Genomic DNA, 21,108 nt, shown 5'->3' with positions numbered 1-21,108 from the left:
TGTTCTCACAAAGCCTGTTAGCCAACACTTGTCCAACGCCTGCGCGACTCACACCAACAATCCAATCAGGGCTCACTACATATTTCCTTCTTCACCCAATACCAGCACGCTACCTGTCTACTGACCAATCAGAGCTTACAACGCACTCACTTGTCTGACCAATGCCAGCGTGGCTTTTGTGACGTCAGTATTACTCCTTCTACTGACCCTCCCTTTACAATCTGCAGTTTTCTCACGCCCGCTACTTCAACCAATACCAGCGCAGCTCTCTGTGACGTCAGTATGGCTCCTGCTACTGACCCTCCTTTCACAAGGTAATACAACAATGTCTTTTCTAGTTTTTCTTTATAAAAATTATTTTTAGTAACAACTTAAAAACAGCACTACTCTGTCTGCTCCGCTAAACCAAAGATATTTTCTTCACTCACTACAAAGAGAAAAATGTCTTCCTGTCACTACGAGTAAAAACCACTGTTTACCCTTCACTTAAGCTTGGGGAGGGCCTGCTACTCCTCTAGTGATACACCTCCTTTGGGTACGGCCAAAGTTTCACAGGCGGGCCTTCTGCTGTCATTCACACTCTACTCTTATACAATATAGTCTCTAATATAACACTGCCAGCCCTGCGTAGCTTCTTAGTATTATGGCAACAGACGAGTAACCTTCTGCAGTGTGATTTCCTTACCACACTCTTCTAAAGTCCGTTCCCGGGATTCCCAGGTATCTCTCTAACTGTTCTTCCAGACAACATAAAATGCTACACTAACTTTTAGTGTTAAACATGTAATCAATTAATCAAAACAATAATTAATAATCAATGATCAATAATCACCAAACTAATCGATAATAACCATCGCTCTACTATCAGAAAAACTGATCCTGCAAAAGGCCAGGATGAACATTTCACAATCAGCAAACTTTCAAATGGGCCCATATACACATTCAAGTTCCTGACTGTTTCGCTGGGGGTCAAGTTTTATTTTCACCTGATCTGGATTAGTCAATGCCTAACTAACCTTCATAGATCAACACTCTTCCTTTGGTCAATGGACCATTAGTCGAGTAGTTGATGGTGATATTAACAAATTCATTAATTTATATTATATTTCTCAATAAAATAATCACAGACTCCGGGTAAAATTCAAATAGTTTTATCTAATAACTCAGTCAGAATGAACGCTCATTTATACAGATTCGCAGTGCAAACTTCATCAACTTTCATGGGAGAGAAAAGTTCAATTATCAAAATACATCCAATACATAGACTCATTCACTGAATGCATTAGGAGTGTTAGATGAAGAGACAAAATATAGAATAAATCATACATTTGCAAAAGATATGCAAATTTAAGACAGAATATTATTTACCAAATGGTGAAACTGAGAAACCAGCCCTCTGGCCAAAGGACTGGTGGGGGTCTCCTGACTTAAGAATCAGGTGACAAAGACTATAGGACAGGAGCAGGATAGGATAATACTTAGTACACTTCTCTAGAATCCTGACGCCCCGGAACGCATCCCTCTCTTACACTCTCTCCCTCCTCGATATTCTTCCGCAAACTCCAATCTAATCAGGCTGTCTTTCAGGAAATGAATCTTCCCAGTCTGTTCTCCTCTTTCCAGCAGCAACTCTCGCCCATACCTCACTCAGCATCGACATCAACCCTTTTCTTAACTTAAGTCACTCTAGTTATTCCCTTTAATTCTGCATGTCCCACCCTCAAAAGTTGCAAATATCAATAAATCATGGACTGTGATTGGGCAGGGGAGTTGTCATCACCTCATGCTGTCATGTTTAATTTCTTAACTAATTCTTTGTTTAGAAAAACCCTTCCCCTTTAGCTCATTTATTATTCTGCCTTACTATTTTCCCAGGCGTCTGATGTATCAATTTAAACAATTCTTCAATAGGATTCTACAGTCGACAAATGCATTCCCACAACGACTTGTCCTTGGCTGTTGGCAGCCTGTCAACAATCCGGTCAGCAGGTCACAATTTTATCACACCGCGCATGTCCCAACTGACGTACAACTTCACTGCCGTCTTTTTCATTGGCTTAGCACATTAGTCCCAAACATACACTATTAATAAAAGAAACATAAACAGATATTAATCTCTTAGATATGTGTTTGTCACTGTTCACCACCCACTTCTACTCTATCCCATGTTAAATTCTCTTTCTTTAAGCAAAAGCATTAGCAGCAACGTCTTCTCTTTAAGTTCAGACAATCATATTCCAAGCACGCAGTGCCTCAAGACCTAAGATTAGTAATCTTTGTGCATGCGTGAGAGTTTTCCTCTCAAACGAGTTAGTCACATGGTTATTTACGCGGTTCTGGTTTGCACATGCGCAAAGCATTTTTCGGTTTCAAGCAGCATTTCTGTTATGTAGCAAATTATTCTTTGTTATTCAAGCGTGCATAAAGCTCTTTTCCCCATATGTAAATGTTGTGTGCATGTTAGTTTTCTCTTATTTACTATTTCTAATTATTAGTACCTGTTATTGAGAGATTGATCCGAGCAAGTTTCTTTTCCTTGCTCCATCACTCTCCCACAATCATGAGTGTATATTCACCATCGTTTGCAGGGGCCAGACTTTCACCACCATGGATCTTCCAGGATCTGAGCTTTTCCATAATGGGTCATTGTGAGACAGGTTTTCTGCAACCTTTAGTCTTAAGCTGAGTTTCACTTCCATGGTTCAATTGAAGCCCAACTCCACAACCACATGTCTTACAAGATCCAAGTTTTATAATAGTGGACTCTTGTGAGACCGAGCTCCACCCCCTTGAGTTTTAGGCTGCACTCCACTACCATGGCCTTACCAAGGCTCAGGTCCACCACCCTCAGTACTACAGAAGTCAAAGATCCACTGTGAATTCTGCAGAAGCCTGCCTTCCACTCTCAACATAGATTGTAAAGAGGCCAAGCTTACACCACTATGATCACAGTCACGGATGGGCTCTATGAAGCAAAGTGTACACTGTCTCGGATTCTGCATAGACTAAGATTGACTGCTATAGGTGTTAAGCAAGCCACCTGTTTACAGCCATGGATCCTGTAGAAGCAGAGCTCCGACACACACTCAACGTGCAGAGGTTAAGCTTTAGCTGTTTTTAAAACTTTGGGTCCTATCGAGGAAACACACCACTTTGGGAACTATCTAGACAAAGCTACCACCACCCTGTGCCTTTTTAAGTTCAGCTCCCCAACCAAGGTAACTGCTGTTACCAGGTTCCTCAATCATATGTGCTAGAGAAGTCAAGTTTTACTACAGGGTCCTACCTGCAAAGCTGCACAGTGGTTCGAAATGAGGCCAAGCTTCCATCGCCATGGGTCTTAAATAGATTAATATTATTGGCATTAGTCCTTTGTACATTAATCTCAGTAAGTGTGGTATGTTTGCTACAGAGGCAGAACTTCACAGCCATGATTCCTACATAGAAGAACATTCTGTCATCCTGGTTCCTCTGCCATCAAGGCCTGCATCCTCCATTCACCCGTGTCCTACAAAAAAGACAAGCATTTTCCATTGCCACAAGCCCTTTAGATGTAGAGCTCTTGCTGCAATGTGTTCCAAGGAGGCCAAGCTTTAGCCACCTCTTCAGGGTCTTGAGAAAAAGAGCTCTCACGACCAAGGGTGATATGGAGATCACGATTATGCCACTACCAGGAGTCCTTGGGAGAGCAGCTGCCACCACCATGAGAGTTGTCGATGCCCAAGTTTACACCACAAGGCCTTTTAAGGCAGAGATCTTATCATTGTGTCTAAAGGAGGCCAAGCTTCCTTCACCACCACAATGCCATGGGAGGCCTAGTTCCTAAAATGATGACTCTTAGAAAGGCCAAACTGCCGCCAGACAGAGCTTCCTCCAACAAGCGTCCTGTGGATGCCAATTTTCCACTACCACCATTTGTCTTGCGGAATTGTCCTTTGAAGACTGAGCTCATGTGGGGTTGGGAAGATGGTTTGGGAGTCTCACCGTTCACTACTGGTTGTGCTTCTAATTGTCTGTGTGCATATCTCTTTCTCCTAAGGCTCCCCGTGTGCTGCTTGGGCTGGAAACAACAGGGAACGGAGTGCCCAGTGGGTAAGTCTTTTCATGTGGGTTGTTTGCTGCAGGGGGCTGGAGGGTAAGGAAGGGACAGAGGAGGGATGGGGAAGGTATAAGAGCTGAAATAGTTAAAGTTATTGTCATGTGAATGACATTTTGTAAGGGAAATGTAAGACGTGGATCAGAAGGGACGGGTAAAGGGATAAAAGGGTGTGGGAAGAAAGAGATCACAGCAGGACTGCAGATGCTGAAGTGAGGGCCCTGCATGGATGGGGAATCTGTCAGCCTCCAAGGTTCAGGTGATGTCCCTGTAAAAAGTGAGGTCCTAGGGCCTCTGTGAACACCTGGAGGAGGTCCCTTCCCACTATAGGGCACACTCTATCTCCCTAACAGCACCCTCTGCTCTAACACCCAGCCCCTGCTTCTCTTTCAGCTATCTGTGAAGGGGCCGATACCTGCCAACCAGAGGAGGTGTGCATCCGGCCCGGAGTCTGTCGCTGCAAACCCGGCTTCTTTGGTGCAAACTGCAACTCACGTGAGTGAGTCCAGAAACTTCGGCTAATGGCGCATGCATCCTTCTCTAGTGGGGAAGTGACCTCATGGCCCAGGGCAGGTCTTGGCTCACAAAGGCCCCCGGGCAAAACAACATTTGACGCCGCTCCTCTTAACCCACACCCACCAAGCCCCCCACCAACAGTTGAACCCGTCTGTCTTTTCTAAGCGCTGCATACAGTATCCGTCATTATCACACAACTTAATAGCGCTGTTTCTGTGCTCTGCTTTCTGCTGGAATAAGAAAAGCGTGCATGTTGTATGACACCGTTGTGCACCATACCCTTTATGTTTGTATAGCGCCAAGACACCCTACTGACCAGTGCTTTAAATGGAAAAAAATAAGTGCAGGTACTCACCAAATTGAGATATACTAGGGGGTGGGGCTTGGGGCGGGGCTACCGGGGCAGGGCTACGGGCAGTGCTATGGGACCCGACCAGGGGCACACGTTTAATTTACTGAGATTTAATTGGTGTGCAGATGTGTATAATGATACTAAAGCATTTCCGGTATATCTTGAGTATTCCTTTTCTCTAATACGTACAAAAAAGTACATTTAATACGAAAGTGGACTTCTCATGGTGCAACACCTAAATCACATGACTTGCACAATATATTTTCCTAAACATTTTTGGGAAACATTTAACTACGGGTACCCCTCTTGTCTCATTGCCACCTAGCAGACATCATCCAGCCCCCCCTAGATGGCATAGCTTTGCCTCAAAGCTCCTTACTTGCTCTAAAGTGTGATTCTCTTTCTGGAGGTGGGCAAGCTGTTGAAAGCTCGAGCCAGGATGCCTGGCTCTGGCTCAGTTCCAGGTCCTCTTGCACCCTCATACCCAAACTGAACTAAACTTTGATGTTGCATCTACCTGCCAACCAAACTCTAATCTCATGTGCGAACAATAAAGACAAAAGAGCTACCTTTATTTTAATACAGGAGAGAAAGAACGATATTGCTTCCTAGAGGCTGAATTGCACAAAGTGAAAGCAGAAATTCGGGGAACAATCCTGGCTTTCCCACATGACCAAACTGTGTGATCCCAGACAAATATATTATCTCACCAAGACTCAATTTTCTTCGTTAGCACATATGATAGATAGTATATTCAAAGTTCCAGATGAGAGCTGTACAATCACAACTTGTGTTAGATTTAATACACTATAATGTTGCTTCATTCATGAAAACAAAATAGGTCACATATAATGTACACATGAAAATCACCTTGCTTTCTAGTTCACTTATGGCAGTGTCGTCACGTCACAGTGGGAGAAAAAACTCCTCTCAATGTTGTGATATAAGCTCATGCACCAAGGTGAAATGCTTCAATGGGATAAAAAATACACTTTTATTTCAGTGGGAATGTTTTCAAGGCTCCACTTATGCACAGGCTTTTAAGCCCAAGCCAGACTTTGTGATTCGGCTCTGACTGGGCTCTCCTTGTTAATTTGTTGGTTCTTCCATCTCTACCCTTTCCAGGGCCCCTGCATTTTACCCAAGAGAAAATGGCCTCTAAAAGACAATTGTGCTGAAACTGCGAAGAAAGCAAATCTGCACTGGAGAGAAAGTGGCCTAGCACTTGCTAAATGCAGACCCTTTTACGTGCGCTTTATGGGTAGAGTTTGGTAATTCAAGGCTTGCAGCTATATAGCTGGTGCTGGACCCTGCAGAACACACTCACTCATGCAAGACACACCAGCAGTGACATAGAAGCACTGGTGCACGCAGACAGGACATTCAGTACATGTGTTTTAGAAAATGCTTACATTCACTGACATCCACATTATTAATCTTGATTGCCACCCACTCTGCTTCTGCGTCACTATCACCACCTTCGTCCTCATTCTGGCTCCAAACAGGTGCAGCCCTACTCTGCTATACCAGCAGGAAGCCTTTTTTAATTATTTTTTTACGGAGTTTTATATAGTGTGAACTTGACCGGTATCGGGTATCAGAGCGCTTCACATAACCCCAGTTGTGTTACATGAGGACACATACATAATTTTTGTTAGGCACGGGGAGATGAAGAGATTTGCCCAGAATCACAGGATGTTCAGCGTCATTGCCAAGACTCGAACCCGGTTCCCCAGATTCGAGGTCGACCACCCTAGCCGTTAGGCCAACTCCTTTCCCCAAGGGATGTCCGTGGTTATTAGAAAGCCCTGCTCACACACCTACTATGCTATTGATTCCAAGGAGCCTGGGTGGACCCTGTGTCAATAATGGCAGTGTGACGTCGGCCCCTCCCAAACTCCCTGTCAGCCCTGAATAAATGCATACGGGCTGCTGCTCAATTAGCAACTTGAAAGGGCAAATTAGCACTCGATTATCAGAGTGCTTCACCAAAACGGGTCGATTCGCCAGCTCTGTCGTGCTTCTTTTTGCAAATGACAAATTTCAGAGCTTGACTTGCTGCCCTATGAGTACCGGTACTCTCTTTGGACAAGTAGAAGTTTCGGTACTCAAACGCAGAAAAGTTTGAAGTGCCGGTACTAAGTACCGGTGAGTACCGGCCCATTTAAAGCACTGCTACTGACAGTAACTGTAGCCACTTACACTTTTTTCAGAAGATCCCCACCAGAGGATGTCATGGAGCAGCCCTGGAGGAGCAGGGGGGAAATGCTGCTGTGAGAGCTCTGGTAGGTCTGCTCCCTCCCCCCAATTATTAGGGCCTAATCTTTCTCCTTACTGCTCTTTGATAATCTTAGTGGGGAGCCTTTACAGGTGAGGTGACTGATTACTCCAGCTGTGGCTGGCTAGTGAACGCCCCCCCTTCACCTGAATCATCTATTCAGGTGGTATATTGCAGGATAAAGCCCACGGAAGGGGTGTGAGTGAGAATGAGATGGGAGGGAGAGAAAGGGGAATGTAGGAAGACTAACGAAGAGAGGGAAGATTATTAAAGAGGACATTTAACAGGTGAGGTGGGGAGAGGATGTGGTCTGACGGCTAGACTGCTGACTTTGGAACTGGGAAACCAAGGTTCGAGCCTCGGGTCGACTCCACATCCTGTGAGTCTGGGCAATGCACTTAATCTCCCCATGCCTACCAAAAAATGAATGAGTCCTTGTGTAACATAACTGGTGCTCATGTAAAGCGCTCCAATACCTTCGGGTCGAGTTTGCACTATATAAATTTACCAACAAAAAAAATAATACAGGTGCTGGCGGGCGGAAATTAAAAACAAATACAGTTTACTCGGTCAGCTCTTTGGGCGCCCCTCTAAATCTAAGCGCCTTGAGCCTAGGCTCAGCATGTCCTGGCCGACCCTGTTGAGGTACGTTCACAGTGACGTGTCATTAGCCCCCGCAGTCCCCGGGGTGCAGGGGGGAGGGGAGGAGGGGAGGAGGGAGGCGTCTCCTAAGATCCTAGTGTCCCCTTAAAATGAAATGAAATGAAAGGTTTTATAGAGCGCGTGTATGCTGTGGCGACTTAGCGCTGGCTGTCTTCATTTTATTCAGGGACAATGGGATTGACTATGGCTTGAGGGCAAGTAACCATGTTTTCAAAGTTTTTCAGAACATCAGCAGATTGGTTTGTTTTCTAAGACTGATGGGCAGCGTGTTCCATAGTTTCGGAGCAAGGTAGAGAAAGCTTCTACCACCCCACTTTAAAGTCTTTATCCTTGGAACCACAAGAAGGGAGGCCGATGCTGATCTAAGATTACGCTGTGGAATATAACGCCTGATATTTTGTCTGAGGTAAACTGATCCAGTCCCGTACAAAGTTTTGTGGAGTATGCACATGGATGTGAATTGGATCCTTGCATAGACGGGTAGCCAGTGAAGATCCTGAATAGCTTGACTTATGGAGCTGAATTTTGGAATCTTAAGGAGTAATCAGGCAGACGCATTCTGTAAGGTCTGCAGTTTGCATATTGTACTCCTTTTTGCACCCAGATAAAGCGTGTTTCAATAATCAATTTTGGATAATACCAAGGCAGAGATAGTTGTTTTTCTAAGGGCCATGGGAATAAAAGGTAGAATCTTTCAAAGGATTTTCAGGGTAAAAAAGCATGAGGAGGTGATGCTATTGACCTGGTCAGATAGTGTGAGCTGGTCGTCTATCTTGATCCCGAGAATTCTAACTTGTTTGACAGGCTGGTGACAGGCCCTTCAGCACAGTACACTGGGTCTGGGACCGAAGTGATAGGTGGTAACAGGGGGCCCAAGTTTTGTTACGCCGTTGCCCGTTCATAAACATTTGTGACTATCTAATGGTGGGTGGCAAGCTCTATAGGAAGCGCACAGGTCCTTAAATGGAGGGATGGTGGGTCTTGTCAGCAGAAGGGCACAGCACCTTTCTCAGAACCAGGGACCGAATGGGCCCGGGCACCCCCAAAAAAGTGGCCCACTATCCCGGATCATACCCCTTTATAAAACAGCATTTGGCTAGTCTCATTGGGCTCATTTTTAGAGAAATGCTGGATAAAGTACGTATTTTAAAGCTCATAGAGCCAGAAACATTGGTGAAAACTAGAAGCACTACATTTTGGCTGGGCAAGTGAAGTGAAATAAAGTTACCCAAAGGCCACAACTCCTGGCATGGCTATGTGTGCCACCTGGCCATTTCTTTATCCAGCATTCCCGGTATTTTAATGTCCTGGCCGGTAGGAAAATGATGAAAATCACCTAAAGCTCGTATTTTCACCTCTGATCAAAATGTACTTCAAACAATAAACAAAAGGTGACCGCAGTTTAAACTGTGGTCTAAAGCTGCTTTAATGATCTGTGGCAGATAGTTATAAATTAAACAAAGGCAGAAAAGCCCTGTTTAGGAGGAATGCGGACGTTTTTAAAATTGTATGAAGAATCCTCTTTTATTATTATTCCAGCCTTTGCAGGCTCTTCAATCATGAGCAAACAAAAGGTTTTTTTTAATTGTAGTTTTAGCCTGAACTCTGCCCATGGGCTGCAATTATATGAGCTCCAGTCACATTACAGAAGATCAAATTCATTTTTAATTTAGGCCTTTGGCAATTAAATCATTTGCTGAGAATCACAGGATGTTGAGCAGAGGCTGGGACTTGAACTTATTTCTATAGTTCCAAGTTCGGCAGCTCTGACACTAACATTACATCCTCTCAATTTTCCTTGCTGGGAAAGATGCCTCACAGTGAAGCCTATGCAATAACACCCCCTGGCCCCTCCCCGCACCAAGGCTTGAAAGACACTGGGGCCTGAGGGCCAACAACAGGCCCTCAGTGAAGCCGCTTCACTTACTCTTTCCCCTCCCCAGAAAACTACAGCCTCAGGGCGATGGTCTGGCAGGGGAGGGGTGAAGTAAAGCAGGGAGCTGCTGCTGCTGCAGGGGAGATGAGGTGATGATGGCCCAACTGCCGCATAACCTGTTCCCAGCCAGACCCTCTCTTTAATAGCACAGCCGGAAAGTGGAACACTGCTTCTGAGTGTCTGCCCCGGCCCCATGGGGGCCAAGCTAAGGTCTGCGGCAGCCAGAATCTGGCCGCCTAGCGATGTGGCTGCAAGCTTCCCCACCCCGAACCTGCCTCCCCGTGATGCTGTCCCACATTACAGAGTCCTGGGGAGGAAGAGACAGTAAGGCTCTGTGGGCCGGTTCACAGAGCTCCTAACAACAAGCATTTGCAATGCAATAGGTCTCGCATTTGCGAGAGTTTGAGCTATTGTCGTTGTAAATGATATTGCTTTTTATATATGTGTTTTGAAAAGTTACAAGTGGTGCTTAAACATGCATTATGTATGTTTTCTGTCCTCCTCTACCCAAAACACACACTACAAAAGGGTCTGGCAGTCTCAGCAACCCAGTTTGTGACAGCATACTTTGCCGGGCTCATGAGCAGTGACTAGAAAAAGTAAAAGTAGGACAGCTCAACCATTAATGTTATCCTTGCAATCCCTTTCACTGCCTGAACACTTAAGGTCATAGTTTGTACAAAACATTTTTGGGGGCGCTGTTGGATCATCAAGCAAAAATGTTTACGGCTAAAAGCAGAAATGAGTATTGCCATTGTAGTCCTTGGCACACATGAACTATTTTGCAAGCTGATGGAATGTGTGAGAAAGGGAACATTGTCACTCACGGTCAAGTTAGTGAATTGCTGAAGTGGACCGACCTATGAGCCCACGCTGCAGTGAGAAGAAGAAATATGTGAATGACAGTGACATACCAATTTGATGCAGAGGACTTTTAAGAAAGCCCCTAATAGTATATCAAATGTAATTTTAGTAAAATAAAAAGGTCTAGGCTAACACCTGACCTAATAAGCATTGGCATAGCCAACAAATTGACTTTAAAGTGCTATCAAAAGTAAAAAGACATTCACAAATGCTGTTTACATGCACTGTAGGAAAAAATGTTGTTCATCACATTATCTTATGCCCTATGGGCTTTAGATTGAGCACAGACAGCTGGGAGAGGAATCGTAACTAGGGCACGGCTAAGCAATACGCCTTAACACCTAGCATAGACAACACTGTTTTTATACTGGACATTTGTTTCTTATGTTCAGCACTCATATGTTCTATTGTGATGGCGGCTGAAATGTATCCCTCTAAGGTTAGGTTACCCTGCCAAAACACACTCCATTGATGCATTGCCACCCATGTGACGGGCAGTCCTCTAAATCTCCTGTAGATTATATGCTGGGGAAAGGAAACAATATATACTACCACTTATACGTAAACTTCCTTTCAGACAATGCCGCCCAGCTTTGTATTATCTCCAACTATTGCCAAACCCTTTTGTCTGTTATTGTGAAGCTTCATTTTTGCTGTCTGCCATGAGGAGGAGGAGATCAATTTTATACGATTGAATGTACGCACACAACAATGCATATGAATTGCTGTTTTTATGATATGATTCATTCTATTTATTTTACGATTTAATCGCTTTTTATGCACCTGTATGTGTTTTGATATTTAATATGTTTTTAATGTTAATGATAGATTGCTGTAGAATACTTTCTATGCCACTTGCAGTGGCGAAATAAAGTCTAGAAGGTATATATGAGGAAAAAAATCTGAATGTGACAAACAGCATAGCCCGGTTTATTGTTCAGATTTAGGATAATTACTCAAGCATTCTAATGGAAGCACTTCCTTGAATGATACATCACCAGCTGATAGAATTGCGTGAAAGAGAAAAATTCTTCAGGGTGGAGCCAAATATCCCTCTGCATACATTAAAAAAACATGCTGAACTCTGTCATCCAGGCAGCTGTGCTGTTGACCAGCTATAACTATTAAAAAAAAAGTTAGGTCATGCACTAAAGTTTGGTGTATTTTGCCTTTCACTGACATACTACTTTCTGGGGTCATTTAGAATATGTAGAAAGCTGTAAGCCTTTATGCACATGTAGAACTCACCGTGGCGGTGTACGCGGCAGCGGATGCTTTCGCCGCTTGCAGACGGAACCGTTCCTTATATGACTCAGGGATAAACACACTCCAACTACGATAAAAGCTACAGATGATAAAATATGAGGAAGCAGGTGACCTGTGTGTTATTTAGCACACGGCTGGAGCAGCAGCTTCCCCTGAATTTGCAGGTAATTGAAACAGTGTGTGGGAGATCCGGTGAACGGTGCTTGCCTTACAACATGGCTCACACTTTCGTAGTGCAGTAGTCAGATGACTGTCCTGAGGAGACCCTCAGCACTATAATGTTTTTTTCACACATCATTACATATGGATTGGTTGAACGTGTATTTTGACAGAAACTACAAGCAGTCTACTGTCTCCGGCTCTTCACTTACATTAGGTGGTGAGAATTTAAACAGTGCATTAGATGGTGGATTCCTCTACACCACTGAGAGGTGTCTAAATTTTGAAAGATTATAACAGGACAATTGTTTACATAATATGTATTAACCCTGGTTCACGTGGGCATATAGGAGTGTCCTTGTCTTATTTCACGAACGAGAAGAACTCGTACCCTAATTATCCAGCTAGGAGACATAGCCTTGAATGCTAGCACTACATAGCGGATGGGGTTCAAATTACGTGGAGGAAATGACTAAATTATGTGGCATAATTTCCCACATTGTTATCTAACTTCTTTATTTTGTTGTTTTAGACCGGTCAACAAATGCTTGGGCAAACGTTTTGCATTACTAGTTCCTGTTTAACACCCAGATACATAATTAAGCAACAGTGTTGGTGAGTGGGTGGGGGGGGGATCAGCCAACCTTTGCAAAAGACCTTTCACTGTGCAGCAGTAAGTGTTGTTGCTGTTTATTAGTAATTCTTGATTAGTTTGAGCTAGAAATATTTTTTTGAGTTAAAATCTGCAGGTTATGCCACAGCTGATCGATTAGATAGCAAATGCACAAATTATGTGGAAAACGCCACAGACACAGAATACCATCATTTTAGTGGCCCTGTCTACAACATTGCTGTAGCATCTTTTTGACCTAAAGGTCAACCTGCAACGCAATATCGCGACTTGATAAAGAGCTCTGGCAACTTGATAGATTATACTCTTGGGGAGCAAGCACTTTACTGCACAATCAAAACATGCATTACTGCCAACCACACTGTGGACAGAGCTGTATGTAGTACTCCTGAAAGCTATTTCTGCGCTTAATCACGTTATGATGACACCTGCACGGTCAAGCGAGACCTAAAAAGGTAACCGGGTTAATGCAAGTGTTTAACACCTTTCTATGGAGCTTAGTACTATACACACATCCCAACAGGTATCGCCGTTCCTCCTGTGTTAGGGTAAAGCAACACAGTCATACATAAAGTCTTTATCCAGATTAATTGCAGAAAATCAAAGGCCCACTGGCAGAGGATGACAACTGACACATTACAAGGAATTTCAAATTTAAGACACAGAAATGAGGAATAACTCTAATTATCAGAACAACAACCAAATGCTAAAAGTTTCTCACTTCTATGACATCCTAAGCGTAGGTCCTGCAGGGGAAACAGTCTAATGAAGCACCTGCTGAGTGACAAAACTGAATAATTTAACAACTATTACTTTTCAATTGCCTTCCCGGAAACCTAGGGCTTTCACCATTGATTCGGTAAGGAATGGCGGGCTTGGAGAAGAGATCCTCAACCTCACAGAAATTCTGAAATAGTTCAATCCTAAACTAAAATGGCAAGGGATTTCGAACACTACAGGGAAATGACAACTTCTATCCAAGTACCTTAACCCTCAAACATTCACACGGGTAAAATGTATTTACGTGAAGGAGTGGGATCATGCCCTCACTCCTCCCATGCATCTCATTGTCCCTCTACAGACTCCGAGAGGAAGAATAAGGCAGAATTAATTAACATCTGGGGGTGAAGACAAAAAACGTGAACACTCCTGCTATTAAAACTAAACCCAGTCTCTCACTGAGAGTGACAAATACCACATCAGTTTGGCAATGCCATCCCCTTCTGTAGACCAATTATAGGCCACTATGGTTACAATCGCCAGATACGGAAGGCACTGGTCCTTCGACTCTTCTGAAATTGTAAAATGTGCGCATTTAAGCAAAATAAAGCCATGGCCTAACTCGCCGAGTCTTTTAAAATATCTACTGGATATTTGTTTTTTTAATAACTACTCATGTACCTACTTTAACATACAGTAAACTCAGGTTTCCATAACAATTTTTCTGCTGTTTCGTTGGCAATATGTCTTATTATAAAACTTTTCCAGCGTTGAATTCTTGAAGGTTCTATTATGGATTAGTCCAAAGTGGTTTCTCAGCATAGCCGGGTCTCCACATTTGACAAGAAGCGACACTGCCCCGCTCAGCATGCGTGGTTAGAATCGTAGCGCTCGTGCCAGTGCCGTTTGCTCTGCATCCATTTTGAGTTAGGGGTGCAGTGTCTTACTGCAACCAAATAAATCAAGGGTAGTAGACGTAAAAAGGAGGCAAGTCTTCGCCCACTGCCAACAGTCTCTACCCGAATTACACAGTAATCAAAAGGATATTAGCGCACCTTCCCTGTGATCCTCGCTGCGACCCCCCACTAAAGCAACCCTGCTGCAGCACCTAAACGGGGGTGCTGTTGCTGCCCTGGCTATCTGTCAGTTCACTTAGCACCATGGTAACGCCGGCCCGCCTCCCAGACTCCTTTCCAGCAATTTAACAAACCAGTGGTGCGCGCGCACCACAGAGGAGCGGGGGCGAGGGAGCGCGGCAGCGAGGCGAACGCGCGCTGCTGCGCGTAACAGACACCAATGGGAAGTGGGCGGAGCAAAGGCGGGACATGCGCCAGCCTTTGCCCAATTGCGTGCTGTATTTTATTAAAAAACGCACGCTAAAGCCAATTGCAGCCGACAAAAGCAAAATCACACTCACGAGCGTGTGGTCAGCTTTCAGAACCCCCTACATGAGGTCTCGTGCTGTGCGAGCAGTACTGCGCACTGCAACGCTAGGCGCGAGACATAAAAACTGGCCCACATGTGACCCTTAGGCACAGGCCCATCGGCCAACGCCCGACCGCCTGCCTTCCCAATCCGATGCTGCTCAGAACCAGCGGTTGAGGAGCATAAATAACAAGTATGAGAACTGTGATTATAAGTGCCATAGAGGTGAGTTCAGGGTCACAGATGTATCCAAAAAGAACAAGCTTTTAAGTAACTATATTTTTTGGGTGTTTCACCTTCGGACCATTTCATATAAAACTACATACACCTCTTAAATGAAAAACCAATGCAAGTTTGACTAATTGGTAGGAAATTCACCCTTTTAAAACTATGAACGCTCAGTTGGTGAATTCATCACTGCAGTTGGGTGTTACCAGCTACTCAGAACTGAATCCTGCCTTGTTCTATGAGGCCCTAGCCTGTGGCAGAAAGTATTGTGAATATGTAAGCCATTACTTATCCAAAAAACAAAAACATTTGTCACCATGAAACTTCAAATGACTCAATTAATTGAAGCCATATACTAGTTCCCAAGCACTCTTTAGATCCGCTGACCAACCATTTTCACACATTTAAGTTCCTCCCAGATAGCAGGCAGCTGGAGAGAAGATTGTTTGTTTCTTCTTTAACTATCCGCCCCTCTATCGTCTTCACAGTACAGGAGACCACCTGCCTTCCTTTCCAGCTAGAAGCACATCAAAATCAGCACCAATCGTCCAAAGACGTTTTTTGATATAGAAATAGTAATGGACATGCTTTTTTTGTAAAATTTTCCATCCTTTGCACTATACCATTTCTTAGTCCATTGTTTGCGGCTTTTGTATTCAGAGAAGAGAGTGAATTCGCCCCTCGCTCCCTGGCAGAAAGAGGCACATTGGGCTGTGTGCCAGTGGCGGCTCCTCTGCTATGGCAGAGGAGAGTCCTTCCACTGCTTTCAAGCAGTGCGTAGTAGAAACATAAAATGCTAATAACTTTGAGTTGTTTTATGTGTGTGCTGCTTTGCGGGCTGGCGAGTGGTCTGGGCTGCTCTGCTTTCAGAGCAGGGTAAGGGAGGAGTGCTTTGCCCACTCCTAAGTGCACATGACTGTTTGGCCGGCCCTCTCGGCCCGCCCAAATTAGTCATGCGCACATTCCTTGTTCTCTATGTAGGCTGCATTACAGCCTGCGTGGATAACATACCCAGGCCCCCATTCCCTGTCTGAGCGTCGAACCAGGAAACTCAGACCAATCACAACGCAGCGTTGTGATTGGTCAGGGGAGCCTGGATGCTTTTGTTGTGATTGGTCGGTGGGGCTTGGCTGGGCTTCCTGTTCCTCGAGTTCGATGAGGAGAGCAGGAGCAGAGATGCGAGACCCAGTGGCAAGGTACGTTTATTTTAAATACATTTTTTTTAATATTGCGCACTCTCCCCCTGATACGCCGCCTCACCACCAGTGAGCCATCCCAGCTGCCACTGCTGTTTGCACTTGAACACCCATGTTTGTTTAACCAAGTGTCTCCAAGAAGAGGAATCACAGGAGAATAGGTTTATGTTGTCACTTCCAAGATACAAAGTGCAATGCCACACAACTACACCGATCCACCACCCTGGGTGAGCAATGCGCTTGTGCTGCCTCATTTTCACTGTCCGCTAAATTTGGAGCACCTAGATGAATGATGTCTCATTGGCACTTGACAAGTGATGTGATGTAGCATGCGAGTGCGCATATCAGCAAAGCCAAATGAGTCTATTATCTTCACAAGGCCAATAAATCGAGAAACTAAGGGCCATATGGACACAATTTAGAAGTGCGATTATTTGCGAATCACAATTAGAGAATTGCAATTCCTAATGTATGAAACCCATTGAGTATCATTTAGCGATTCCTAATTGGGTCGCAATCAGCTTACCTCATGAATATTAATGAGAGAGGTTGCAATGTGTGACCTTTTAAGAATTGCAGCCATAACAGGAACGGTGACCTGCTGGGGTCAGCAGACCATCATGTCACTGATAGCTTTGTAAGAAAGCAATCTTTTATTTAAAAAAATTTAAAATCAGCCCAATTTCCTTAAAGGTAAACGGGATGCATTTCAAAAAAGAGAATTAAATGTTTATGTTTCATTTTTTAGGAGAGGCAGTGGCTCCATGGACCACCCCCATGGACCACTGCCTGCTTTCAAAAGATATTTGTTTTAACATTCACAAAGGAGAATGGGTCCCGTGGTGGTCACCTTCCCATTTGTGAATGGTTACCAAAACCCTTGAGGTGTCAGTAAAAAATGAATGTGTTGCGACCGTAATTCAGCGGCAAAACATTCCTACATACCGCTGCGATTCGGTATTAGGAAGGGATGCCCTAAACATGCCCCTTCCAAATACTGAATTGCTAAACAGAAATTGTGATTAATTATTATTTTTTCAAATCGAAATTTGTGTTTTGTACATATGAAAGAGCATTTTTACGGCCAGTAAGGCCCGATTCTGCGATTCGGACCGTTTCTGACCGCAAGAATGCTTTTGTACATCTGCTCCCAAATGGAAAGGTAAGATATGTGTTGTATTACTTTGTATGAAATGCAATATGAACACTAAAATTATAATTAATTTCAGAAAGTGCAAATTTGAAGTATATTATTACCACCGCCATATCTGGTCTCTCTAACATGGAGGGAGTGTTTCTCAGCTTTCTGGACACCACACAGTGGCTGACTGAGAAAGTCATCCACTCTAGCCATGGCGGTCGTGTACAGAGTTGATGTTGCCAGAACTGGTGGTGACCCATCCACTGTAGATTGGACAGCTTATCCAACATCCCAGAGGTGACTCTCACCAGTGGTGGACCCTGGCTCACTGCCAGGGTGACCTCTGTCATCGAGGGAACTCCAGCTAGGGCGGTTTGATTTCCAGAAGTGCGTTTGGAGAACCCGCTGTTTGGTATGTTCTTGGTAACAGAGTTTTCTGGCCTCATCACCTTTCATCACTTTGGAGGAGTGTTGCCATAAGGGGACATGTATTTTTGTCATGTTTTGGGGTATCACTCTCAATGTAACAAGTTTGAGATTCCTGTAATATAATACCCACCCTCTCTTCTCCTTCACAGATTGTCCCAATCAGTACTGGGGTTCAGACTGCAAAGAGGTTTGTTTGTGCCACCCAAATGGGAAGTGTGACCCTGCCACCGGCCAATGCACCTGCAATCACAACCGCTGGGGGCACCTCTGCCAGTTTGCGTGCCAGTGTGGACCCCAAGGGAAATGCAACCCACTGACTGGATCCTGCCAGTGTGACCCTGGATGGTGGTCTTCTACCTGCAAGAAGCAGTGCCAGTGCAACCCAAACAGCCCCCGCTGCCACTCTGCCACAGGGCACTGCATCTGTGCCCACGGGTGGTGGGGTCTGCGGTGCAGCTTCCGCTGCATCTGCAACCAATTTCCGTGTGCCCAAAGCTCTGGCAAATGTGAGTGCCAGGATGGTTGGTGGGGGCACAGTTGTGGGCAACAATGTGACTGCTTGCATGGCAAATGCAGCCCCGTCAATGGGCACTGCGAGTGTGAAGTGGGCTTTCAGGGCACAACCTGCACAGACCCTTGCACTGCTGGATACTACGGGCTGAGGTGCAGAGCCAGGTGAGGCCCAGGGGAGAGTTGGTGACAAGGGTTGGCCATGGGGTCTGCTGATAAAGGACATTTAAAGTATTGATTTTCATCTTCTCTCACCCAGGGCGTTAAGTGGGATGAAAAAACTGGGGGGTCTCTCAAAGTGGCGTGGCCGATGCAGTTAAGGGCGTGGCTTAAAAACGAGCAAGCTACAAATCTGTGCTTAGCATAGTGGGCCGCCCAACTTGTATGTTGCTGCTTCTTTCATTGCATCCGGACATATAATACAACGAGTAACATTACACCTACAGCAAGCCAGAACTATTGGCTTTGCCAATGGTTGTTAGTTGCATAAGATAAATAAACAACAACCATGTCTTCTTTGTATAGACTATTGAACATGCTTCCGTTCTAAAAAGATGAGACTGTGAAAGAGCTATAACGGGTCTCTTTGAAGTGACATCAAAGGCAGTGAAGGGTGGGATTGCTGCAGAATGAAGGTTTTTTTTTCCACGCTGAGGGTGAGGGCAAAAATGCAGAGCCCGATAGGAACCCGTCTCTGCACCTGCTTTTTAGAACTGCCAGTGCTGAGCAACGACGGGACCCGGCCCACTTAAAGCCCTGGTCTCCCTTCTTTCTCATCCCTATTTTCCTTGATCCTTCGTTTCACTCTTCCAATTCGCCTTTTATTTTTCTTCTCCTTTCTTATGATCTCTTTTCTCCGCCTCCTCTATTCATATGGTCCACTTTTCCCCTCTCTCTCTGTCTCCTCTCCTCTTTCCTCATTTTTTCCGTCTCTTCTACTTGTTCATGCACTCCCCCACCAATACAGCTTTCCCGTCTTTTGCTTTCCTTCTGTTCTCTCCTCTTCCTCCCTATCTACATGGATCCTGTTGCCCTGTGTCTGTGTGAGGCCCTTTCTTTGGGTCATGGAGCAGTGAGTGTTTACCGATTCTGTCCCAGGGCCTGTTGCACTCTAAAGGGATATCCAAGTGACCTCCTTCATAGCTTGAGTCTCTCAAGGTAGCGAAGATGAGCGCCAAGGCTTACAGGCGGAATGAGGCCGAATCTTAAATGCAACATGAAGCAACAAGGAGCAGTCTATTTCCAGTTTATTACATGTATATAATAGTTTAGTACCGGTTTTATGTAAATCATTTCAATAACACGCAATGTAATCAAAGGTAGTGCAAAGCATAAAACAACATATGTATGCATAGCTCCTGTTACTTCAGGGTTTTCTCATTTCATCAGTTACCAACGGGGTACACTTCAGTTCATGAAGTCCTTGATTAAAATAGCACATGCATCTTTGGACTGAGCAGAAATTAGCAAAACATGTAATAAGCAATATAGGGTATTCACCTGTGGAACACCAGGGCCTCATTATGATGGCGGTGAGACCCCCACCGCCAGCCCCTCAGTGGCAGTCCCACCGCCATCCATAGAAGTGGTCTGATCGCCGGATTATGATCCGGCTGTGGAGGCCTCGGTCGTACAGACTGTTCGCTGCTTTTACGGCTTGCTCAAGGAGCCCGTTGCGGCAGCATTGGGACTGGAATCCCTACAATAGGGGCAGTGCTGGGATTACCATGTCTGTTTCCCTCGGCCTGTGCATGGTAGTTCGACCGTCATGTACAGGCAGACGGAAAGGGACTTTGGGGACACCTAGCAGGGCCCCGTCCCTTGTTGGCCTTTGCTATGGGGCTTGGGTGGCACATGTTGTGCCCCCCTCAAACATCCATGGATCCTGTGCTAGGCAGCTCAGGGGGCCTGGCACACGGTGCTTGGATGTTTAAAACATGCCTATTTCTATTGTGGCTTGTGCTGCAGCCCTTTTCCGGGCCGCTGTACAAGCCGCAATAGAAAACGGCAGGTTTCTGACCGCCTACACGGCAGTTGGAATGTAATTTGGCAAGTGGAACTGCCGACTACATGTCGGCCGGTATCCATCCTACATTGATGGCGGTCGGAAACTTGCAGATATTCACTATGTCTCAATTTTTCACGTAATGCAAAGGCGTGCTTATTGTAGTCGCTTCATAATGTGCCTATCCGACGTGAATAATGAATCCTTCACAAAGGCTTGATCGGAGAGCTGGAGGCATCACTGGCCCCAAAAGCACCTCGAAAAACAGAGCAAACTGCAAGTCTCTGCTGGAGCACAGCTTCGACTCTCACTTCCCGCTCATTCTTACCGCCACTAGACTGACCCTGCATTTGCAAATGCATTTTCCTACTCGGTAACAAGCATCATCATTGATCAACAGTGTTTCTTCACCATTAATATCGTTAATAACTGGTTCAACTTAACTAGCATAACCACAGTCCTCCCACTGCCCACCAAACTAAGAAATATGTTATAAGAATAGGGGAGAGGATGTGGTCCGACTTTGGTGCTGGAAACCAGAGTTCGAACCTCAAGGTCGCGTCCACATCCTGTGATTCTGGGCAAATCACTTAATCTCCCCGTGCCTGCATGCGTAATGTAAATACGGTGCTATGTAAAGCGCTCCAATACCTTCGGGTCGTGTTCGCGCTATATAAATAGGCAACAAAAAAA

General features: G+C 44.9%; 1 protein-coding gene across 2 annotated transcripts in view; it reads left to right on the top strand.

The window, feature by feature from the left end:
- The window catches only part of SCARF1 (scavenger receptor class F member 1), a 248,643-nt gene that overhangs the window by 63,099 nt on the left and 164,436 nt on the right, over positions 1 to 21,108 (top strand). For both annotated transcript variants that reach the window (XM_085649059.1, XM_085649060.1), the window contains 3 exons: positions 4,040 to 4,092; positions 4,490 to 4,591; positions 18,050 to 18,575. In XM_085649059.1, the coding sequence (XP_085505185.1) occupies positions 4,040 to 4,092; positions 4,490 to 4,591; positions 18,050 to 18,575 (681 nt within the window). The remainder of the gene's footprint in view (positions 1 to 4,039; positions 4,093 to 4,489; positions 4,592 to 18,049; positions 18,576 to 21,108) is intronic.

The sequence above is a fragment of the Triturus cristatus genome, chromosome 3_2, assembly GCF_964204655.1.
Source record: "Triturus cristatus chromosome 3_2, aTriCri1.1, whole genome shotgun sequence".
Classification (NCBI taxonomy): domain Eukaryota; kingdom Metazoa; phylum Chordata; class Amphibia; order Caudata; family Salamandridae; genus Triturus; species Triturus cristatus.
The sequence above is the reverse complement of the archived record's forward strand: the minus strand, read 5'-3'. Positions and strand labels throughout refer to the sequence as shown.